Source organism: Esox lucius, chromosome 18 (genome assembly GCF_011004845.1).
Source record: "Esox lucius isolate fEsoLuc1 chromosome 18, fEsoLuc1.pri, whole genome shotgun sequence".
Lineage (NCBI taxonomy): Eukaryota > Metazoa > Chordata > Actinopteri > Esociformes > Esocidae > Esox > Esox lucius.
Genome location: NC_047586.1, coordinates 16,813,851 through 16,838,184, shown reverse-complemented (window position 1 = coordinate 16,838,184; position 24,334 = coordinate 16,813,851). Strand labels below are relative to the sequence as shown.

General features: G+C 43.3%; 3 protein-coding genes across 5 annotated transcripts; 2 read left to right on the top strand and 1 right to left on the bottom strand.

The window, feature by feature from the left end:
* The first annotated feature begins 78 nt into the window (after positions 1-78).
* Positions 79-6,005, top strand: riox1 (ribosomal oxygenase 1). Its single transcript, XM_010882258.5, has 15 exons — positions 79-224; positions 602-733; positions 910-1,046; positions 1,132-1,231; positions 1,335-1,448; positions 1,574-1,680; positions 3,400-3,507; positions 3,648-3,682; positions 3,767-3,945; positions 4,292-4,396; positions 4,558-4,699; positions 4,844-4,964; positions 5,228-5,327; positions 5,443-5,529; positions 5,646-6,005. Exons 1-15 carry the CDS (start codon positions 135-137, stop codon positions 5,703-5,705), a joined length of 1,617 nt encoding a protein of 538 aa, XP_010880560.1. The 5' UTR covers positions 79-134; the 3' UTR covers positions 5,706-6,005.
* LOC105017559 (NADH dehydrogenase [ubiquinone] 1 beta subcomplex subunit 1) lies at positions 6,003-8,018 on the bottom strand. Its single transcript, XM_029114717.2, has 4 exons — positions 7,973-8,018; positions 7,292-7,374; positions 6,421-6,569; positions 6,003-6,187 (listed from the first exon to the last, which is right to left on the bottom strand). Exons 3-4 carry the CDS (start codon positions 6,558-6,560, stop codon positions 6,151-6,153), a joined length of 177 nt encoding a protein of 58 aa, XP_028970550.1. The 5' UTR covers positions 6,561-6,569; positions 7,292-7,374; positions 7,973-8,018; the 3' UTR covers positions 6,003-6,150.
* cpsf2 (cleavage and polyadenylation specific factor 2) lies at positions 7,555-19,164 on the top strand. 3 transcript variants are annotated; one of them, XM_010882256.4, is made up of 15 exons: positions 7,555-7,605; positions 8,071-8,236; positions 8,366-8,525; positions 8,698-8,803; positions 8,913-9,042; positions 9,244-9,359; positions 10,113-10,300; positions 12,667-12,957; positions 13,524-13,624; positions 13,814-14,017; positions 14,121-14,276; positions 14,409-14,631; positions 16,257-16,595; positions 18,037-18,171; positions 18,255-19,164. In XM_010882256.4, the coding sequence occupies exons 2-15, from the start codon at positions 8,088-8,090 to the stop codon at positions 18,345-18,347; spliced, it is 2,391 nt and encodes a 796-aa protein (XP_010880558.2). In that variant the 5' UTR covers positions 7,555-7,605; positions 8,071-8,087; the 3' UTR covers positions 18,348-19,164. The 3 variants fall into 3 exon arrangements, with proteins under 3 accessions (XP_010880558.2, XP_010880559.2, XP_010880557.2); XM_010882257.3 differs by having other exon boundaries at positions 7,569-7,711; positions 13,814-13,999; XM_010882255.3 differs by having other exon boundaries at positions 7,569-7,711.
* The last annotated feature ends 5,170 nt before the right edge of the window (positions 19,165-24,334 follow it).

Below are 24,334 nucleotides of genomic sequence, written 5' to 3'. Positions count from 1 at the left end.
ACGATTTGGTTAGCTGGCATAGCCTGCGCAGTAGGGGGCGATAAAGGGCTTTATAGAGCTGGAGCTTGAGTTTTCTTTTAGCTACACATAAAACAAGAATTTCCCTGTGGGCGCAATTTGATGACGTCAAGAACATGGAGAAGAAACATGTGTCTGCTTTTGCTTTGTACCAAACTGCGTTGTTAAAATCATCATCTCCTGAGGTTAAAACGTCGTCTATGCAGGTACTAGGAGTTACTGTATTGTTGTTTTTTTTGCAATTTCAGATAACCTAGTTATGTTTATTAAAAGTGTCTTTACAGATCCACATTTTATTAGACAAACACAGAGTCCATGAGTCAAGTTGACCACGGATGTCTTGGTGTTGAGAAAACCAGCTTACAGATGCACAACTACAGAGTTAACAAATCATCTAAAGTAGCTAAACTATGATAATGTAAAATTTGCCTATTGCATAATGTGCATGTGAAGTGCACATGCCCTTAAAGCAAGGGTCATCTGGTAATTATACTAGTCTATTGCAATACGTGTGTTAGATCAATTGCTCATATTCTAAAACAATGTCTAAGCTGCCTCTGCCCATTGACTGTGTTTCTTGTAGGTTACATCGAAGAAAAAGAAGAAGAGGAAGGAAAATGGTATTCAGCCCCCCAAATCCATCAAACAGGCCAAAAGGAAACTGATGGGCAAGCATGTTATCAAAGGGCAGGAGAAGGTAGAGCGACTTGCAGAGGTTAGTTTGGACTTGGCATATCAAACTCAAATCCTTAGTAAACTTTAATAGTTTGACTGGTATCCTGTTTTTTATATACAGTCATTGTGCATGTTTGAGATCACCTAGAATGTAATCGCTTATCTATGTATGCCAAAAACCTTGTTAAATGCTTATATTCTGTCTGCGTGACCAAGGTAAAGTGTGAAGATGCCAGCGTAGAGGCACTAGGAGATTTGCTGAATGACCTGGCTGAAATCAGCAACAGCAGGGAGAGAGCCAGCAAACTGTTCCAGTGGCTCATCCACCCAATTCCTTCCAAGAGTTTCTTTAAGTATGCCATGTAGCTTTTCACAGTACTGTTTTATGTGATTTCACTGGGAGATATCCTATGTTACCTTCTGACTTCTTGTTCTCAGAGATACATGGGAGAAAAAGCCTGTTTTGGTCCAACGTCAGAATATCAACTATTATAAAGGACTGTTCTCCACAGCGGAGTTCGATCGTATTTTAAGACAGGTAGTGTTTCACATCTGGCTACACACCACGAGTTTGTGCTTTAACCATATGCCTTTGCTGTAACCTTTGTTGATCAGGTTACTTTTGCAATTGACATTTTCAGGAGAACATTCAATATGGCGTGAACCTGGATGTAACTAGCTACACAAATGGTAAAAGAGAGACACACAATCCTCCAGGGAGGGCGCTCCCATTTACTGTGTGGGACTTTTATGAGGTAAAAAACCAAATGAATGTCATCTGATTATCATGGCTAGAGTGCTGGTTTGATCATAGCAATATCTGTTTAACAGTTTGAGAGTCATTAGTCCCTCAAACTTGTTTGTTGAATGTTGTCTACAGAGAGGTTGCTCCCTGCGTATGCTGAACCCCCAGGCCTTCTCATCCACTGTGTGGAATGTGCTGTCCATCCTTCAGGAGCAGTTTGGCAGCATGGCAGGAGCCAATGTGTGAGTGACCCTGTGACAATGTCTTTCCACATAAAATGGGACGTCATTGAATAAAGGTGTTGGTCATATAATTGGAATATCATCAAAAAGTTGATTTGTCAGTAATTCCATTCAAGAAGTTAAACTTGTATATTATATTCATTCATTACACACATACTGATATTTCAAATATTTATTTCTTTTAATTGTGATAATTATAACTGACAACTAATGAAAATCCGAAATTCAGTATCTCAGAAAATTTGAATATTACTTAAGACCAATAAAAAAAATTTTTTTTTAGAAATGTTGGCCAACTGATAAGTATGAACATGAAAAGTATGAGCATGTACAGCACTCAATACTTAGTTGGGGCTCCTTTTGCCTGAATTACTGCAGCAATGTGGCGTGGCATGGAGTCGATTAGTCTGTTGCACTGCTCAGGTGTTATGAGAGCCCAGGTTGCTCTGATAGTGGCCTTCAGCTCTTCTGCATTGTTGGTTCTGGCGTATCGCATCTTCCTCTTCACAATACCCCATAGATTTTCAATAGGGTTAAGGTCAGGCGAGTTTGCTGGCCAATTAAGAACAGGGATACCATGGTCCTTAAACCAGGTACTGGTAGCTTTGGCACTGTGTGAAGGTGCCAAGTCCTGTTGGAAAATGAAATCTGCATCTCCATAAAGTTGGTCAGCAGCAGGAAGCATGAAGTGCTCTAAAACTTCCTGGTAGACTGCTGCGTTGACCTTGGACCTCAGAAAACACAGTGGACCAACACCAGCAGATGACATGGCACCCCAAACCATCACTGACTGTGGAAACTTTACACTGGACTTCAAGCAACGTGGATTCTGTGCCTCTCCTCCCTTCCTCCAGATTCTGTGACCTTGATTTCCAAAGGAAATGCAACGTTTACTTTCATCAGAGAACATAACTTTGGACCACTCAGCAGCAGTCCAGTCCTTTTTGTCTTTAGCCCAGGTGAGACGCTTCTGACGCTGTGTCTTGTTCAAGAGTGACCTGACACATGAATACGACAGCTGAAACCCATGTCTTGCATACGTCTGTGCGTGGTGGTTCTTCAAGCACTGACTCCAGCTACAGTCCACTCTTTGTGAATCTCCCCCACATTTTTGAATGGGTTTTGTTTCACAATCCTCTCCAGGGTGCGGTTATCCCTATTGCTTGTACACTTTTTTCTACCACATCTTGGAGCTCTGTGAACAGCCAGCCTCTTTAGCAATGACCTTTTGTGTCTTGCCCTCCTTGTGCAAGGTGTCAATGGTCATCTTTTGGACAGCTGTGAAATCAGCAGTCTTCCCCATGATTGTGTAGCCTACAGAACTAGACTGAGAGACCATTTAAATGCCTTTGCAGGTGTTTTGAGTTAATTAGCTGATTAGAGTGTGGCACCAGGTGTCTTCTATATTGAACCTTATCACAATATTCAAATTTTCCGAGATACTGAATTTGGGGTTTTCATATTTGTCAGTTATAATCATCAAAATTAAAAGAAATAAACACTTGAAATATATCCGTCTGTGTGGAATGAATGTATACATTATAAAAGTTTCACTTTTTGAATGGAATTACTGAAATAAAGAAACTTTTTATATCAACTTTTTTATACTAATCAACTTTTTATACTATTTATATGAGCAGCACCTGTATATACTGTTATGGACTGTGAAAATTATATTCATTGGAGGGCAATCTATTCTGTTGAATTTGGGTTCCCCAGGTATCTGACACCACCAGGAACACAGGGTTTTGCTCCACATTATGACGATATCGAGGCCTTTGTGATTCAGCTGGAAGGAAAGAAGCACTGGAGAGTTTACGACCCCAGGTGCCCGAGTTGCTACTGTATTTGTACTATTCTCAAATGTGATCACCTGGGGCATCAAACAATGTTGAAGGTGTTTCATATCAGTAACCTGCTATATTATTTATTTTTTTTGTGAATGTTTGTTTCCTGTCACTTTTTAGGTCAGAGGATGAAGTTTTACCTGTTGTTTCCAGTCGTAAGTAATCCTTTTTTATCCCATGTGCCTATGAGCTGACAATGAGCATAAGTCCATACAGGTGTTTTGGTATTCCTCCTCCAGCTAACTTCAGCCAGTCAGAAATTGGGAAGCCCATCCTGGAGGTGGTGTTGGAGGCTGGGGACCTCCTGTATTTCCCCAGAGGGTTCATTCATCAGGGGGACTGCCTGCCGGATGTTCACTCCCTCCACCTCACTGTCTCGTCTTACCAGAGGAACAGCTGGGGAGATCTACTGGCCAAGGTTTGTTCATTCTAATTATTATTGAGGGCACTATGGATCATTCACCGTCTGATTTAATTGCTTTTGAATCTGAGGGCACAGACCCAATTTTGTTGAATCTTGAGCGGTGTGTGCCCGATAATCCAGCATTTTCAAAATTACAAGGACCTGTGCAACCTGAAAGCAAAAGCAATCAACTCAAATTCCCATGCATTATATCAATCGGCCTAAGGAGGGCGCTGCATCATTCATGGAAGTCAACATTTGTACTGGTAAAACTTAATAGCAGGATATATAATGAATTCTATACCACAGCATGGATTCAACTGCAATTCCTGTGTATGACCCAAAACATGATCTCTGACAGGTGGTCCCAGCAGCCCTAGAGATGGCCATGGAGGAGGATGTAGAGTTCAGAAGAGGCCTGCCTTTGGATTACTTAACGTACATGGGGGTGCAGAACTCGGACAAGGTACTTCAGACAAGGCTGTTTACCCATTACTGGTTTCCAGTGTACAGGGCACCTCTGAGCCGACACCGGGTCCAGGAAGGTGATGCTAACACGGAATAAGTTAACATTTTGTAACGCTGCATCGTCTTTAGTCCTCAAGCTACGCGTGTGTCTGTGTGTAGGACGATCCACGTAGGGTCCAGTTCCTATCCAGAATAAATGGCCTGATGAAGAAGCTTGCAGCCTACGCCCCTGTGGATGCTGCTGTGGATCAGAAAGCTATCGACTTCTTTCATGACTGTTTGCCCCCGACACTTACTGCAGGTGCCTAATTAGGTTTCACTTGAAATGCTTGTGATGTGCGGTCGTTATAACTAGTTTCGCCGCTGAATGATTCAAATGTCACATTAAATTGAATTCTGTGACTTATCCACACTCTCAGTTTAACCCGTCTGTCTTTTCTTCCAGAGGAGCTGGCCAGCAGCGTCCACGGAGCTCCCTCCAGGTGGGAGAACGGGAAGGCTGTTGATGTGGGAGCGCTCATGAAGAGCCAGACCAGAATCAGACTGATCCGTTCTGGAATCGCCAGGTAAATCTGACATGATGGGCCATGACATAAAAGCCTGGCTGGAGGGAGTTAACATTCCCGTTGGGTTTCCTCAATTGTTCTGAGCTTTTCCCTTTTAAAATAAGTGAATCTGTCATCTGCAGTGAGACAAGTGTCGTCGAAGTCCAGGACACAGCGTTACTCCACATGCCTTCAATCACGTATTACTTTACTAGCCATAAAGAGCGGGTTTCATATATACTTTTGCATATAGTGAACAATTGCTTTCCTACTTGTCCCTGCAGGTTATGCAGTGATGGAGAAGCAGTTTGGCTTTACTATACTGCAGACAACTCCAGAGTCTACCACAAAGAGGAGCCCAAGAGCTTTGAAATAAAACCAGAGGTACGACTGAATGATTCTCTATAATTGCTTTGCTACCACAGCGGTGATGTGTGCCTCTCTGAGATGCTGCACTGCAGTGATGGCTTTTGTGTTTAATATGATGGAACTGATTCAGCACACAGATGCCACAGAGTTTCTGATCCATGCATATCCAAAGTTTGTGACTGTGGGCAGCTTGCCATGCGAGTCGGCTGAGGACAAGGTACGGTTTCTCATAACTGAAGTCGAATCACATCTCTGGTGTATGGTTTTGATGGTGTACAGTGCTTGTGTTGGACCCTGCACTGCAGTTTTTTCAAATTTCTTGCTCTCTTTCAGGTGTCCTTGGCAGGGGTGCTGTTTGAGAAAGGACTTATTCATACTGCAGAACCTCTGTAACGGCCCTGAATCCTGAAGGGACTATTACAAGTTTCACAAGAAATATCTGCTCTGCCAGCATAATTCACTTCACAGTACAGTTGTGTAGTTAGAATGGTTTTCTGATTTTAGGGCAGCCATCAATTTACTGAGTAGAACATGAGTATTGTCCTCCACAACTAAAATGATCTAATAAATTACATGTTCTTGTTCAGTAGCTATTAATGTCTTGCATATTGGTGTAAATCAATCCTCACTCTGTTGCTAATGGATGTATATTGTAATAGAAACTCTACTTTATTAAAAGACTTGAGGATGTTGTAGGTGACACATTTTTATTGGTCAATACAACCTATAACGATACTGTGACAAACCTATCTGGGTATTCAATTTGAAAGCCATTGAGAAACATTCACACAACAGGAGAGGTGACTTGGGCACAGCAAGTATTCCAAGACAGGTGGGTTCACTTCCAGGTAACTTCCTCACCAGGCTTTAGCTCCCTATAAATAAGGGGGAAAAAATATTAAGAGAACCATTAATACCACATTGAGATGACATATTTCATGAGTATAAAAGCATGGTGAAGATCATGCCCAATTCCCATGGCTATGTGCCAAGCCTTATTAACAAAGCCTGGTTTCTCATCCACTACAGTTTGTAGAAAATGTGGCAGCACAGTACAGTTCACTTCTACAGGACGAAACGGGTATTGATGTTGGTATTTACAACTTACCTGCTGTACAGTGCACTTCTGTTTCTGAAATTGGTCAGTTTCTCGTCTTGTGCTCTGTCCATGTAGAAACCGATAACGAAACCAATGGGGACAAGTATGTTCATCCAATGTTCACGTACCAGAGTAGCAAAGTTCACCATGTTTCTCTCCTGTTGGTGTGAAAACATTACATTAACAACATTCAATCAGAAATTCTATTTAAAATGTCATGTAGTTTTTAATTTGCAGTGTGACAGTAGAATGTGTGCAGTTTCATAAGCAGTGTAGTTGCTGAAGACTGACACCGAGCTAGATTGAAACAGTTGAACATGACAATTGTAGCTAACTACCTAAATGTTTTACTAGTTTTGTATATGGTTTTAGAGCACGATTTAACTAATCCCCGAAAAGCAGAGGACGTGAGTCCCTAATATTAATGTACCCACATAGTACATGTTTTGTAAAAAACCTACAAATCCTGTCCTATTTGTGTGATCAATAAATAGTATTGCATGCAACAAGTACAGTAAATTAACGAATTGGCTAACATATCAAAATAGTCAACACAGATCGTATCAGCAAATACACCCAAAACAAAGCTATTTTCTACATTAACCTAGTTATCTAGTAGTACTGTTATGTTTATTATTGTTACTAGCATAACTACAGCAATACTGTAGTCAGACACAAGACACAGTCAACTCACAGTGATCTTAACGAGAACCCTGCAAGCTAGCTAACTAGCTGGCTAACTACGCGTTGGTTTGCAAGTTAACGAACAATATTCTTCGGTTATTCCCTCAATAATTATACAGTATGTTGCAATAGCATTATATACAAGTATTTCATACAAGTAAGTAACCCAGATAAAAGCATAAAGTGTGAATTTTACCTAGCCTTGGCCTTCAGCGTCTTACTCCCTTCAACATCAGAGGACATTGGACCCTACCAACTGCTGTAAAATCGTGGTGTACTCTTTTAACAAAAGAATAATACAAATCATATTTCATTATTTTTGCATTGAAACTCAGTAATTATCCAATTCGTCTGTAAATAATTTGTATTTCAATTGCCAAAACTTTCGCCTGCCCTTAATAATACAAGTTATTCTATTTACAATACAATACAAACAAGAATAGGTATACGTGGTATCTCCCAGTGACCTTTCACATTCCAGCGGCAAATATGTCCGCGTCGGTGAATGAAGTGTGTATGATCGTTCCTAAAAATATAATCATATAATGTTAGATTGAACTTTTATATCAACTTATTGGTTCAGTTGAAGTTAAACGTACCTATATGCAACTTGCTGGTATGTTACTTGATAGTCTACCGCCCATTTTGTAGAAGCATTTGTCTGTTAGCTAACTTAGCATGCTACCTAGTAACGTAGCTAGCTAGCTTGGACTGCTGCTAGCTAACAATACGTTTTATTTACTTTGCTTCCTTTCTCAAACTAGTTTTGTAAGGTCAAGCCTGTTTAGCTAGTAAATGTAAAAAATGCGGTGTATGTATATTAAGTCCTACCAATAATGGATAATATTCACATATTATAAAGTCGACCTGTACCTACTTGGTCGTATTTGCTGCATCACGTTCAAGCGGCTTAAAATAACGTTATCTTTTGTTGATATGTTCAGTTGGTAATGGCAGTGTGCCTTGTCTCCACAGTATGACAGCTGAGGAGAATGACATCAATTATCAAACTGACGGCTGTTTCGGGGGTGCAGGAGGAGTCTGCCCTCTGCTACCTGCTGCAGGTGGATGAGTTTCGCTTCCTTTTGGACTGTGGCTGGGATGAGAGCTTCTCCATGGACATAATTGATGCCATGAAAAGGTAGCCTAGAATATCATATCATAATCTCAGCCAGTGAGACAGAGAGGCACTGATCTAAGCTATGTAGACATGCCCTACAGTCTGAATTGATTATTGGAGTCAACCACTAGAACTCCTTTTGCTCGACAGGTATGTCCACCAGGTCGATGCAGTTCTTCTCTCCCACCCCGACCCCCTCCACCTGGGGGCTCTGCCCTATGCCGTCGGGAAACTGGGCCTCAACTGTCCCATTTACGCCACCATCCCCGTCTACAAGATGGGTCAGATGTTCATGTATGACCTGTATCAGGTGAGGCAGAGATGTGTCAACCTGGTCCCAGATCTGTTTGTGCAGCCTTGCCAGCTCAGCCACACGCCATTTTAGATTTGGAACTAGGCCACTGGATGATTGAGGTATCCTACACCCCGCTGAACAACGCACTGTGAAACTATTCTCACCCTTGTGATCTTGTCATTTGTAGTCGCGCAACAACACTGAGGATTTCAGCCTGTTTACCCTGGATGATGTGGACTGTGCTTTTGACAAAATTCAGCAGCTGAAGTACTCCCAGATTGTAAATCTAAAAGGTCTGTAAAGCTATGTATGTGTCCGTGTGTAATCACTCAGGAATACCAGGTAATCTGTTTCTTCCAGACGAAACACTGGTTCAGTTAACCTTTCGGTATGTTTTGACAGGAAAAGGACATGGCCTGTCCATTACTCCACTTCCTGCTGGCCACATGATTGGAGGGACCATCTGGAAGATTGTGAAGGATGGCGAGGAGGAGATTGTTTACGCGGTGGACTTCAATCACAAGAGAGAAATGTAAGTAGAGACTGGATGAAGCACTTCATCTGTTTTTATATTTCACATTTCCCATCAGATAAAGGAGAGATGGTTATAAAGGGTGTCACAAGGGTAGCAGGCCTGATTCAAACACACACACACAGACAGAGGAGGAGTGGGCTCACCTCTAGACCTCCCAGATCCCCCCTAATCACTTATCACCCTTTTGACCCTTTCCAGCCACCTGAATGGGTGCACATTGGAGTCCATAAGTCGTCCCTCTTTACTCATTACGGACTCCTTCAACGCTACGTATGTGCAGCCGCGTCGCAAACAGAGGGACGAGCAGCTCCTCAGTAAGTTCAACTCCATCTCGTGCTGTAATGCTAGTCTGGTCGTCGATTATGAATGCAACTGTTTTTATAATCTGTAGGTTATTATTGCGGTTAATCATATAAAAAACTTTGTTGTCTGGGATTTTTTAATCCTCATCTTCCACAATGTTCTCTTTAAAACAGCTTCATAGTAGTAACAGGCAGCACTAATAATTGTTGAAGTATAATCTAAAGTACACAGACAACATCCCTATTATTCAATGAATTGAGGTTGACTGGGGATGCGTTTTGCCCAAAGTTTCTACGACACACATGGCCTGATCCCTCACAGCAGTAACGTAGGGAATGACTGTAAACCTACTCCACACGCAGTAGTTGCCCACTGGTGTCGGTGGTTCCACTGCGACTGTCCTGTTAATGCTCAACTCGACAATGTGTTCATGAAGAAATACTTCCAACACGCAACTAACGGCATGATGCCAAACAAAAGCAGAGCTCTGTCAAATGTAGACACTTGTTCTAGGCTTGGTTACTGTGCTGAGCACCGGAGTCTCCTCTCTCTTTCAATGTTTGTTGATTCCTTTTCATCCTTTGTCTCACATAGAATTTGAATACATAATTAGTTGCCCGCTGTTTTTATTATCAACATTATAGATTTTTATCATTTAGTTGTTATATGCTTGTGCTGTCTGGCTAACAACTGTACTCTACAGTACTCTTTAATATTCAATTATGAATATACGATTTTTGATTCACCTATCGCCCCCACTTTAGCCAATGTGATGGAGACTCTACGTGGCGACGGTAACGTTCTGATTGCCGTGGATACGGCGGGCCGTGTTCTGGAGCTGGCTCAGCTGCTGGACCAGATCTGGAGGACTAAAGATGCTGGCCTGGGGGTCTACTCTTTGGCCCTGCTCAACAACGTCAGCTACAATGTGGTGGAGTTCTCCAAGTCTCAGGTCTCAGAAACATTTGTGCCCTTTCATTACATGATTGTACAGTGTCATACAAAGTTCAAACGTGTTTGCTTCAGCCTGCACAGAGTGTGAGATGGATAGGATTTACCCTTTTGGGGCTATTCCAATAAGGCATATTGTGATTTAGCAAAAGGCACTGACCTCTGATTGAAATGTATGATGGCTCAATTAAGTAAAAACATTGTTTGGTTGTTTGGATGAAAAAAATTACATCTAGTGGTTTGGATTAAATGGTACGTTGGGTCACTGATGTCATGGTATGATGTCATGACGCTGATTTGATTATAATAGTTCAATTATTGTTGATCTAGGTGGGAGGCAAGCTCTAGACCACCAATCAGGTCTGTGTGAAACAGATTTTTAGTGCTGTTATACGTACATTGTATCTGGGTATATGCTCTGCTACAAATTGTCTAACCTTGAAGATGAGGATGTATGTGTTTGGTTCATTGTTTCGGAAGGGGACCTTACAGAACTGCCAGGCTTTTTTTCTATAATATTTCATAATTAATAACCTGACGCATTACCTTTAGCTATTTAATATTTCCCCTGATTTTCTTGTAACATGCTAAACATGCTTATTTTAAGTAACTGTAAATTAGTGACTGGAACCAGCAATCATTTGCATGATAATTACCTGCTGACAAAATCTCACAACCGCCACACCCCTAGACACATCACTAAACACCTGGTTCAGTTTCAGCATGCAGGCTTTGTCAAGCTCAGCTAAACTATTTAAAAGACGTTAAATAACATCTGAGTCTGTGCTGTATCCAGTCTCTCTAGCTTCCTCACCACGTGTGTGTGTGTGTGTATGTATGTATGTGTATATATATAGATATACACAGGTGCTGGTCATATAATTAGAATATTATCAAAAAGTTGATTTATGTCAGTAATTTCATTTAAAAAGTGAAACTTGCATATTATATGCATTCATTACACACAGACTGATATATTTCAAATGTTTATTTCTTTTAATTGTGATGATTATAACTGACAACTAATGAAAATCCCAAATTCAGTATCTCAGAAAATTAGAATATTACTTAAGACCAATACAAAAAATAGCTTTTTAGAAATGTTGGCCAACTGAAAAGTATGAACATGAAAAGTATGAGCATGTACAGCACTCAATACTTAGTTGGGGCTCCTTTTGCCTGAATTACTGCAGCAATGCGGCGTGGCATGGAGTCGATTAGTCTGTGGCACTGCTCAGGTGTTATGAGAGCCCAGGTTGCTCTGATAGTGGCTAGTGGAGTCTGCATCTCCATAAAGTTGGTCAGCAGCATGAAGCATGAAGTGCTCTAAAACTTCCTGGTAGACGGCTGCGTTGACCTTGGACCTCAGAAAACACAGTGGACCAACACCAGCAGATGACATGGCACCCCAAACCATCACTGACTGTGGAAACTTTACACTGAACTTCAAGCAACGTGGATTCTTTGCCTCTCCTCTCTTCCTCCAGAATTTACTTTCATCAGAGAACATAACTTTGGACCACTCAGCAGCAATCCAGTCCTTTTTGTTTTTAGCCCAGACGAGACGCTTCTGACGCTGCGTCTTGTTCAAGAGTGGCCTGACACAAGGAACGCGACAGCTGAAACCCATGTCTTGCATACGTCTGTGCGTGGTGGTTCTTCAAGCACTGACTCCAGCTACAGTCCACTCTTTGTGAATCTCCCCCACATTTTTGAATGGGTTTTGTTTCACAATCCTCTCCAGGGTGCGGTTATCCCTATTGCTTGTACACTTTTTTTCTACCACATCTTGGAGCTCTGTGAACAGCCAGCCTCTTTAGCAATGACTTTTGTGTCTTTCCCTCCTTGTGCAAGGTGTCAATGGTCATCTTTTGGACAGCTGTGAAGTCAGCAGTCTTCCCCATGATTGTGTAGCCTACAGAACTAGACTGAGAGACCATTTAAATACCTTTGCAGGTGTTTTGAGTTAATTAGCTGATTGGAGTGTGGCACCAGGTGTCTTCAATATTGAACCTTTTCACAATATTCAAATTTTCCGAGATACTGAATTTGGGGTTTTCATTAGTTGTCAGTCATAATCATCAAAATTAAAAGAAATAAACACTTGAAATAAATCAGTCTGTGTGGAATGTGTATGTATATATGTATGTTTCCCTTTTTTTAGCAAAACACTGCGTTTTCCAAACAGTTCTTTTGTCTACATAATATCACCACATTGCTGCCTTTGTTACGTAGAAATCCCTATTATGGGCAGAGCCAACAACAGATTTGAAATATACCTTCTTGTATGGAGTAATCATTTTCTTGGAAAGGGTGGATAATTAGGAGGACGTTAGCTGGCTCTGACTGTTCCCCTCTGCCTTGCAGGTGGAGTGGATGAGTGACAAGCTGATGCGCTGCTTTGAGGACAAGCGCAACAACCCCTTCCAGTTCCGCCACCTGTCTCTGTGCCACAGCCTGGCCGACCTGGCCCGGGTGCCCAGCCCCAAGGTGGTCCTCTGCAGCCAGCCGGACCTGGAGTCTGGCTTCTCCCGCGAGCTCTTCATCCAGTGGTGCCAGGAGGCCAAGAACTCTGTGATCCTCACCTACCGAACCACCCCCGGAACCCTGGGCCGCTACCTCATCGACAACCCCGGGGAGAAGGTGGTGGACCTGGAGGTGAGGCTGTAGGAGGAGTCTGTAGATGTGATGAAGAGCAGCCGATTTGGCCCGGGGAAGATGGCCGTTGTCTCAGTCTGTAACAGATCCTTCTAAGTTGAAATCCGATATGCGATCGAATTGTTGAGTACTTATCAGATAGTTATTATTCTAGTGGAATAGTGGTTCTCTTCTCCAATGTTGAGTATCACATAATAATACTGGGTATCCTATTGTTTCCTCTTCTTCTTAAAGTTGCCATTTTCCAATAGGTGGCCAGAGAGGATGGAGTAAAGAGGAGGCAGGGAGGAACGTTTTTTAGTTTGAGAAAACCCCTGTGTATTTCAATAAAGTTCGCTAGAGAGGAGAACACCGTTGGGTTGGCATTTCCTCGATCACTTATGCAGGTCACGGAGGAAGCGTTAGGATGAACTTGAACAGAATGAGAACGCTGTCGTGGTTTGGATTTATCTCCTGGTTCAGCAGGTCCCAAGGGTTCCTTCTGTCTCAGTTTCCTTCTCAATTCAGGTGCGGAAACGGCTTGACGTGTTCATACCCCCCGTTTCGTTTTCTTGTCATGTTGACAGATTAGGAAACGGGTGAAGCTGGAAGGGAGAGAGCTGGAGGAATACCTTGACAAAGAAAGAATGAAGAAAGAAGCCGCCAAAAAACTTGAACAAGAAAAAGAGTGAGTCACTGACTAGCACAGTTCTGTGTTTTTATTTTTTTGGTCCATAATTAGGCACTGTGAATACTGTGGGGTTATTCTGTGTTGTGTGTAGTGACATATAATGCAGTTCTCCTGGAATACATTTTTTTGTCTTTGGTGGAAGAGATAGAAAGAGTAATGTATGTTTGTGTCTGATGTATTTATCAGAGTGGACGTTGACTCAAGTGACGAGAGTGACATGGAGGATGATCTGGAGCTGCCGGCAGTGGTGAAGACGAAACACCACGACCTGATGATGAAGGGAGACGGAGTTCGCAAGGGCAGCTTCTTCAAACAGGCCAAGAAGTCCTACCCGATGTTCCCCACCCACGAAGAGAGGGTGAAATGGGATGAGTATGGAGAGATCATCCGGTACTGTTGTCTGTTCTCTATTACCTGATTCAAGCTACAGAGCTTATTAGATGGTATACTTTACGTAACTATGAATAACTGAGGAATGATCTTTTATCTCCAGACCAGAGGACTTCCTGATCCCAGAGCTTCAGGCCACAGAGGAGGAGAAGAACAAGCTAGAGTCAGGCATGGCCAATGGAGATGAACCCATGGATCAAGACTCCTCATCCAAAGTCCCCACCAAATGCACCTCCTCTACAGAAAGCATAGAGATCAAGTAAGCGAGTTTACCGACCTACATTTAAAACTCATTCATGGAGACTCTCATTGGACATGCCGAGACTAGTAACGATATTTTAACCTGCTCAAAAAACTCCATTCTAAACCCTTGACTGGTCATTCTGTTCAGAGCCAGAGTGACGTACATCGACTACGAGGGCCGTTCGGATGGCGACTCCATCAAGAAGATCATCAACCAGATGAAGCCTCGGCAGTTGGTCATAGTGCACGGCCCCCCCGAGGCCAGTCTGGACCTGGCTGAGTCCTGTAAGGCCTTCACCAAGGACATCAAGGTTTATACACCCAAGCTCCAGGAGACAGTGGACGCCACCAGCGAGACACACATCTACCAGGTTGGTTAAGAGTGCCATCGCTAATATAGACTGTTTTGGACAGATTTTTTGATTAATGCCCAGTAGGATTGAGAATCATTGACCCATTGGCATGGAATTATGGGCCGTCATGTTTTACCAATCCAAAAACTTGGTGTGCTGTGACCAGTCTAACCCAGATGTAGCGGTTTTCTGCAAAACTGTTTCTGCAATAAATGGGTCAGCTTAGCCTGGGGGTGCAAAATCAAGGGTTTTATCATCAGAATTGTATTTTCATGACAAATATAATAATAATGACAAAAATAAATCCTGCAATTCCAGATTTCTTTCTTAACAGCGGGATTTACTTGGCAAAACTCATTGTTTACTAATCTATTGCCTAAAAGTCCCCACCCACTGTGAATATTATTTCCAGTTCTGAAACTCTGTGACTTACTAGGTTTATTTTTGGGTCTGTTTTTACTTTTCTACTGTTTGTATTTAGGAGCCAGAACTCCACAGTTTTTTTTAACTAATATTCAGGTGCAGGAACTGAAATAGAACTTGTTACTCCTACCCAAACGCAAGAGGGTATTCATGGGGAACCACGCAAAAAATATAACAAGGGAGAATTAATGACATTTGTACTAAATACTTCATTTTCAATGCAAAACAGTTTTGCATTTGAAACTTGGTCACAGATTGGTGAACAAACTGTAAAGATATTAGTTACAGTACCAGTCAAACGTTTGGACACATTTACCTATTCCTGGTGTCCAAACATTTGTCTGGTACTGTATATCTTATTTTCAACCACACTCAAATCCCAGATTAATGAATTGTTTATATGGATCATGACCTAACCTTTTTTTCTACAATCATGCTGCTTCACAGTGAAATCAGACATGCCGCTTGGTCATACTGTAGTTCTCAGCCAAGTTAAATGGTCTGTGCCACCGTGACTGTTTCAACCATTAAAATGATTTAAAAGCTTTGGACAGGAAACACCAGTACAACAAAATATGTAAACAATTTACAGCATTCAATTCAGTCCTTGAATATTCCTTTGGTGGTGTCATTCCATTAGGATGCGTATTGCGGTGTAACTAGTGCTTATAGCAGCACTGAATCAAAACGGTGTCTGCTGAGCATAGCAGGAGGTGACACCTCAGTGGTGAGACAGGAGCAAAATACAATCTGGTAATTATTATATCATTTATATAAGGGTCACATAAATATTTATGATAGAGACAGCACAAAAGCAAGTGACAATGTGCAAATGAACTAATGGATGATCATTGTTTTGTGGTCCCAAAGGTGTTAAGAATAAGTTTTCACCCCCTGTATTGACCGCTCCCTGTATTGACCGCTCCCTGTATGGACCGCTCCCTGTATTGACCACTCCCTGTATTGACAGCGGTGTATTCTGCTGCTCCTGCTTTATGGGTCAAACACCAGTGGTCTGTTGTGTATGAACTGATGCATGCTGAAATATAATGTATGGGTGTTCATCAAAACATGAACTTCAGCCATCAGCCAAACCAACGCAGCTGCAGAGGATTCAGTTAATTGTGTTTGTGTGCAGAAATGGGTAGAACCATTCCAACGTCTGGGCTTAACCACGTTCTGGTGTATGCTCATGAACAGTGGTGCTTTTCCTACCCCAGGTGCGCTTGAAAGACTCGCTGGTGAGCTCGCTGCAGTTCTGCCGCGCCAAGGACACCGAGCTGGCGTGGATCGACGGCGTGCTGGACATGCGCGTGGTCAAAGTGGACACGGGCGTGCTGCCGGAGGAGGGCACGTTAAAGGGCGAGAAGGGAGCGGGCGAGGAGACGGCGGAGGACGGCGAGCTGGCCATGGACGTGACCCCGGCTGACGACAGCACCACGGACCACAGCGCCGTGGCGCAGCAGCGCGCCATAAAGACGCTGTTCGGTGAGGAAGTGCGTGAGCCGTCGGAGGAGAGCGACGTCATCCCCACGTTGGAGCCCCTGCCCCCCCACGAGGTGAGAGGAATGGAGGGGACATCCAAATGGAAAGGGAGAGAGCCAACATTTGGGTTGGGATAAAATAATAATATTACAATTCCAAAATGTCTGTTTGTACATCAAGCAGCCAATCCAACCATTGGACCTCCATTTTTGGCTGACAAAAAGTCATAACATACTGTAGAGAGAATAGATTTTAGCGTTGTTCCCCCATAACCATCAAACCCATCAGACAGCATTACAATGTGAAACTCTTTATTACACAACTATTAGTTTAGCTTTAATTTAGTTTAGTTTTCAATCTGTGGTTCACTTTTTAGGACTATCCACAGCAAAACTTTGTTGACTGAGAATCAGCTCTTCTTTCGGCCAATTGATTCATTTTAACTTACGGCCAATGGTCTAAAAACCTGTCAGAAGTCTGCAGATTCAAAACAGACCCTTCAAAAGTCCTGTAGGATGGAAGAAAAGTGCCTGGGTCAAAACTTACAAAACCTGTATTTTTCTTTTGTGATTTAAGGATTTATTTTCTCTGCTGCAAACAGTGTAGGTTACCCTGTCTCAATTTAACACCGCTTAGATGTTTGGTTGAAGACATTCATCTCCACCTAGTCAGGTGTGAATAAACCTCAGAATCTAATCTGACATCCTCTGATCACACACCCTACAAACAGTCTTTCAGTGGTTTGGAAGTGGACAGATGGTGAGGTGGGAGGAGACGGGGGAGGAGGGAGGAGACGGGGGAGGCTTTAATCTCTATAAAAGAAGAGGGCATAAGGTGGATGCTTTGTTCTCTGTAAAAAGGAATGTGAGAGAGCTGGCCACAGGAGTATCCAAACTTTGGATACTTTTTAAATATGTTTTTATTTTTAGCTCAGGCCTTCCAATTTTGTGATTTCCAATTTGTGGTGATGACCTCGTCTTCCAGCAGCTACTCCCATCGGGTGTAGTCGAGTCACAGATCAGACATGCCGTGCTGCTTTTTAACCCAACGCTGGCTTAAGTAAATCCTGGAATGAAACATTAGGAAATGAAAGGTCAAATTCTGTGCTCTCCCTTATACAAAACATTAGATATGAAATGGATAAGGCGGATGTATAGAGCTACATTTAATGCTGAAACCTTCACTATCCTTATACATGCGTAGGTGAGTGTAAATCATATAGTTTCAATACTAGGGAGGCCAGCTGGTCCGAGGTCAGATGCACAGAACCTATATGGTTGCGGTTCCGCCAGGTTCCGCACTGTGTTTCAACAGGCAGCGCATTTCCAATATTCGACCCAGTCATTCGCAGGAGGTCAGCAGATCAGTCAAATGACCATCAGGTAGAAAAGAAAGAGAACAGCCCTGATTGTTGTCCTGTGCAAACGTCGGCCATGGTATTCAAAAGGCCTGATCTCAGATTCACGGTAGGCGTTCCCATTAATGGAACCCGTGTCAACCCTGTCTAACTCCCAGACCCCGGGCCACCAGTCGGTGTTCATCAACGAGCCGCGCCTCTCCGACTTCAAGCAGGTGCTGCTGAGGGAGGGCATCCAGGCCGAGTTCGTGGGAGGGGTGCTGGTGTGCAACAACATGGTGGCCGTCCGCAGGGTGAGTCCCGCTCGCTCGCTCGTGTTCGTTTGCCTCTAACCCTCTAACACCTCTAACCCATGTCCTGTTCACCCCGGGCTCAGACGGAGGCTGGGCGCATCGGCCTGGAGGGCTGCCTGTGTGATGACTACTACAAGATCCGCGAGCTGCTGTATCAGCAGTACGCTGTGATTTAGGAGGCCGCGCCGGCAGTGCCGCGATCACACAGAGACATTCCGTTGGGAGGGGAGCGGTGGGAGAGGAGGCCGGCCGCCCGCCCGAGGACCGCAGCCGCCCGCCCGAGGACCGCAGCCGTCCACGTGTTCTCCACACGCCTCTCCAGCTGTTTGGCTTCCAACCGCTGTGTGGATTTTGCTTTATGTTGTCTTTGTTTACTGTTTTATTTGATTTTTTCTCTCTAGTGCGTCTTTCTACCCGCAGTGAGACAGACAGGCTCTCCCGGAGTGACCTCTCCTCAATGCAAACGGACCGTGACCCTTAGGGTCTTTTTTTATTTCTCCTCAATCCCCCTCAGCTCTGGGCTGCACGGGAGAAAAGACACCAGCATAGACTTAGATAGACGTGGCCTTGTTTTATCTGCACCGTTATGGCATCTGTGAGGATGGGTGGTGACACTGAAGCCATTTTTTGGGAGGAATTATTTCATTCTACTACTGTAAACAATCTGAAAGCCTGGGCTAGGCCAACTGTTGTGTGTTGGCAGAACAGGTATTAAGACATTGTTTGCGATTTTCTGCCACCTGCTGTTATGGAATTCCTGCTCAGAGGTGTTATTCATTGACCTCTCTACGACCTGGATGGACATTTGTCACCCATAGGAATCCCTGCCCAATTGAATAATTCAAAATGATGCCAAAACCAAATTTGGGATCTATCATTTTCTATACTTACCGTAAACAGGCTAAGGAGTCAAAACATTACTCCACATAGGCTCAAATGTTTCCTAGTTTTTTGGATTTGTATGTCACATTAAATTCCCTTTTTTGAACAGTTTCATTGGTTTGCTTCCTGTATATTTGCTGTGGGTTTTGCATGCCGAGTGATTGGGCTGCTGGTGTGTTAACACTGTACTATTGTAGTGATGGTGTATATACACCAGATGGAGACATTTTTCAGCCATTCGCTTCCTTAGTAGTCAACATCAAATGTTACAATTTGACCACTGCAGAGGTATCTTGTGAAATTAGCCTAATTCATTCAGACATGTAAATAGCCGGCTAGAATAGTTAATTCTGTAAATTATTATGTTTCAGGTTAATCGAATTAGCTTTCAAGATGGTTCACTGTTGCTGGATTGTTATATCCATATCCACATATTTAACAAGTCAGTGTTATTATCCTTATTATCCTTGTTATGAATTGTAACTGAACCATATATCAGAAACTGAGATGGCCAAATCAACAAGAGACCCGTGGTTCAAAGTGGCTGTGTGTGTGTGTGTGTGTGTGTGTGTGTGTGTTTTTGTGACAGTGATGATGTTGGGGAGGAGGACGTGGTTAAATAACCTTTTCCTTGCTTGGCCGTAGTGTGCCATTGGCTGATGTCCGGTACTGCAGCAGTGTTGGCAGACATAGAGAAGGTTAGAGGCCTCTAGTGGGCAAAAAGGCAATTTTAGCATGGACATCACCATTACAGCTGTCCACCATTGTAATGTAGTTAATTATGTAGGATTTAATACTTCTTGTTGAGGCTGTCAGCCAAGTCCAGGCAGTAGTTTCAGACCCCATCATCAGATAAGTATCCCACTGGGTCATCAGGAAGGATGAAGTGGAAATATACCGGCAGTGGGTCCTCTAGCTGTCTCTATGGTGGCACATCTCGGACCAATGCGTTTGCAGTGGGGCCGTCATCGTTCCGCACATCGGCTGAGTGGACACAATACCACATGCAGCTGTGGTATGTCAAGGGGGAATTGGCCGTCTATGCAATGCTGGCTAATGCCATGTGGGCTGGTCTAACATGTCTAGTGGGCTTTTTTTTTTTTACATTACATCCCGCAAACCGTGGCCATGAAGATGAGTTGATGAAACCGGGTCCGAACAGGATGGGCACGAGTCAGGGGCAACCCGCCAAGTGAGTGAGCGGTGGGAGCAGCGAGGTCCGGCTCGTGGATGGAGTTAGTTTTCAGGCGTGGGCAGCATGGTTGACGGGCCCACTGACACGCTGCAAGGCCTGTTTTATACTGTACAGTTGCGTAACATACAGTTTTGCACTTTAGAAACATTAAAATTTCAATGCCCTTTTGTATAATCCATGGCACAGACACACACACACACACACACACACACAGACGCACAAAACTTCTGCTGCAGAAAATACACCAGGCATTGATGCCCTTATTTTTTCTCTTAATCATTTTTGCTCTCGCTCTGTGTGCATGTGTCCTGTAACAGTGAGACAGAAAGAAGGGGATAGTAGAGAGTGAGAGAGAAAAAAAGAGAGGCTCCTCTGTGCCACAGGGCATGCTTTTCATTTTGATAATTGATGGCGGGAACGCCAAAAATGTCCATCAGCTTAATCCTCTTAGCTTTTATAATGCTGACTCTGTCACAGAATCCCCTGTTTTAATGTAACGAGCAGCTAAGCCTGCCTTGCGTGGCCGTGGGACGCCGCGAGTTTCCCTGGACCGCGAAAGGCCCCACTCTGCCCACCGGAGGCCGGGAGGAGATCTGCAGGTTGTTAGCCCTTTGATGCACAACATGGGTCAAAAGTGCCCCGACTGAGGTTTTATTTTCTATATCGTTGCTATAAATACATTTCTTCATTCAGTATTCCTCAATTAACTTGTTTTTGATCAGAATTTTTTTTTTTCATTTTTCCTTTCTTAATTTTTGTATATATCTTTTTGTATCACTAACCTTCTAATGCACAACATGGGTCAATAATGACCCATATTAATTCCCTGTTATTTTATGCACAATTTAGTGTTTCTTTGTTATATCTTTGAAATAAATCTATTATAGTATTACATATTCCATGTATTCATTAAATGTCTTCTACATACATTATTTCTACATACCCTTTACCCATATGGGTAAGAAACAGTAGCAACTGTTGGTCATATATATTCACTACGGAATTTGATAGGAACTTTTTATATTTGTAAATGTTTGCAATTAGGAACATTTACTATGGACAACAATTCATAAATCATATAATAGGTCGCAACGTGTCAATGGACAACTTCTCCACTGTCCCTCTTGTTGAGAAGCTCCTTAAGAATAACCTGATCATTGTGGGGACTCTTCGTCAGAACAAGCTGGATATACCGCTTGTCATGAAGCCATCCAAATGTAATTGAATTGCTGCAGAATAGTTGAATTGCTCAGAATTTGGATTAAATGGCAACATGAACATGGTGAGCTATGTGCTGAAGAATGGAAAGCATGATGACAAAAGGAGGAGTGGACACAGTGGATCAGATGGTTCGCACTTCTACCTGTAAGTGGATCACACGGAGTTGGCCCATGGTGCTCTGGTACAATGTCCTGGATGTTGCCCCCCTCAGTGCCTACACCTTCCCTGCACAACACACTGATTACATGGGTGGTATGACCAATGCCTACACCTTCCCTGCACGACAACCTGATTACATGGGTGGTATGACCAATGCCTACACCTTCCCTGCACGACACCCTGATTACATGGGTGGTGTGACCAATGCCTACACCTTCCCTGCACGACACCCTGATTACATGGGTGGTATGACCAATGCCTACACCTTCCCTGCACGACACCCTGATTACATGGGTGGTGTGACCAATGCCTACACCTTCCCTGCACGACACCCTGATTACATGGGTGGTATGACCAATGCCTACACCTTCCCTGCACGACACACTGATTACATGGGTGGTATGACCAATGCCTACACCTTCCCTGCACAACACCCTGATTACATGGGTGGTGTGACCAATGCCTACACCTTCCCAGCACGACACCCTGATTACATGGGTGGTATGACCAATGCCTACACCTTCCCTGCACAACACCCTGATTACATGGGTGGTGTGACCAATGCCTACACCTTCCCTGCACAACACACTGATTACATGGGTGGTATGACCAATGCCTACACCTTCCCTGCACGACACCCTGATTACATGGGTGGTGTGACCAATGCCTACACCTTCCCTGCACAACACACTGATTACATGGGTGGTGTGACCAATGCCTACACCTTCCATGCACAACACACTGATTACATGGGTGGTATGACCAATGCCTACACCTTCCCTGCACAACACACTGATTACATGGGTGGTATGACCAATGCCTACACCTTCCCTGCACAGAACCCTGCATACAGGGCGGGACAAGTGCAGAGCAAAAGGTGCAGGATCTGTTCCCAGTGCACCAGGCCTGTGTGCAAGGAGCACAAACATATCGTTGTCATTTGTGAGGCATGTTAGCACTGAGATAGCAATTTGTGCTGTACCCAGTTGCACTACAGTTCAATATCAGTGTTATCGGTTATCAGTGATATGTGTGTTATGTGTGACAATATGTTTTACATATTTACTATTATTATTTTACGTGTTATTGTTTTGTCCAAATCACTGTTAAAATAAATATTTTAACAAAAAGTATTATTATAGTATGTCTTTATGCTTATAATCACACTTGTATACTTGGGTCATTTGTGCAAAGTTGATGTAGTAATACAAAAACCATTTATATTCATAAAATAAGTAATTAAATAATGATTTGGGGTAATCAAAAACAAGATATTTATTGAGTTCTTGGAATATTATATGATTAAATACATTTCTTTCAAAAGATAGAGCAAGGAAACACTCAGCCATGCATGAAATAACATAGGGAATGAATAGCCATGTTTGAGCCATGTTGGGCATTAGAAGGGGTTTGCATAGCGTGTGCATCAAAGGGTTAATGCCTCCCAAATGACACCCTGCGGCATCGCTCTGTGCTCTTCCTCCACCCCGTACTGAACAAGTGTTATAATCGGTCCAGAGAGCAAGTCCGCTGCCTGTGGTGCTGTTGATGCCCAGGTACCAGGCGGTGGGGGGACAGACAAGGATATTAGGACAAAAGCAAAATCTCAAATTGGGCATGTACTGTATGTGTATCCATTCACAGCTCTTTGGAGGATGAAGGAATTAAAACACTCTCTCACCAGACCACTGAGGTCTGCCGTTGACATCACTGGAATAATGGGGAAAAGGAGGGGATTTCCAGGAACAAGAAGAAGGTTTTGAGAGCATAGCATATGGCACAGACACAACGCTAAATGCCGCAATGACAATTCATGTTGCTTAGCAGTTCTATATATCTGGCTTTCACTCCCCCTTCTCTCCCTATTTCTACTGTATCTCTCACCTGTTCTCTTCTCCCCTTTATGTGCCTGTCCACACTCCAAAGCTTTCTTTGTCCTTTCGTTGCACAACTCCTTTGGATGTTTTGGGGTAATCCCCTTTTACCAGTGTCTTCCTGCGTTGATGGGAACCAGTGATGCCCACCCACTTGTAAGATGCACGTGGTGGCCGGCTCAATAGGCTTCGGGGGCTGGGGCTGGGAATGCCATGGTCTGAGCGTCCTCCTCTGAATTACACTGCTTCGGAGGTGATCCTCTTACGCAACCTGCTCCTCAAAACCAGCCCACAATGCAAGTCAGGTGATCCCTATGAGCAAAAATCCATCCACAAAGGCAAGCAACTCGCTGCCAGATTATCTCCTAGGCATTTACTACAGGCAGCTCCAGTTGTGCCTTTCTGATAACAACGTATGGTGCTTTTGGTTGTTTATGTGCATTCGTGGCTGGCTGGCATGCTGTGCCACCTGAAAGTATTCAGACCCCTTCACTTTCAACATTTTCTTCTGTTATTTGATTAAATCTTTTTTGCCATCAATCTACACACAATACCCCATAATGACAAAGAGAATAATTCTTTTTTTAAAGTTGTGCCCATTTATTGAAAATCACAACTAATGTACATAAGTACTCAGACACTTTATTCAGTACTTTGTTGAAGCGCATTTGGCAGCAAACACAGCTTTGAGTCTTCTTGGGTATGAATCTACCGGTTTTAGACACCTGTATTTGGGCATTTTCTCCCATTCTCTATGCAGATCCTTTCAAGCGCTGTCAGATTGGATGGGTAGCATTGGTGAACTGCGATCTTCAGGTCTCTCCACAGATCT

What these genes read in the sequence shown, in the direction of transcription:
- riox1 (XM_010882258.5), top strand. Translation starts at nt 135, where the DNA reads ATGGAGAAGAAACATGTGTCTGCTTTTGCTTTGTACCAAACTGCGTTG. An exon ending in ATCCGTTCTGGAATCGCCAG is followed by an intron (nt 4,965 to 5,227) that starts GTAAATCTGACA and finishes TTGTCCCTGCAG; the next exon opens with GTTATGCAGTGATGGAGAAG. An exon ending in GCGAGTCGGCTGAGGACAAG is followed by an intron (nt 5,530 to 5,645) that starts GTACGGTTTCTC and finishes GCTCTCTTTCAG; the next exon opens with GTGTCCTTGGCAGGGGTGCT.
- LOC105017559 (XM_029114717.2), bottom strand. Translation starts at nt 6,560, where the DNA reads ATGGTGAACTTTGCTACTCTGGTACGTGAACATTGGATGAACATACTT. An exon ending in AGAAGTGCACTGTACAGCAG is followed by an intron (nt 6,188 to 6,420) that starts GTAAGTTGTAAA and finishes CCTTATTTATAG; the next exon opens with GGAGCTAAAGCCTGGTGAGG.
- cpsf2 (XM_010882256.4), top strand. Translation starts at nt 8,088, where the DNA reads ATGACATCAATTATCAAACTGACGGCTGTTTCGGGGGTGCAGGAGGAG. An exon ending in TTCAATCACAAGAGAGAAAT is followed by an intron (nt 9,043 to 9,243) that starts GTAAGTAGAGAC and finishes GACCCTTTCCAG; the next exon opens with CCACCTGAATGGGTGCACAT. An exon ending in ACATGGTGGCCGTCCGCAGG is followed by an intron (nt 18,172 to 18,254) that starts GTGAGTCCCGCT and finishes CCCCGGGCTCAG; the next exon opens with ACGGAGGCTGGGCGCATCGG.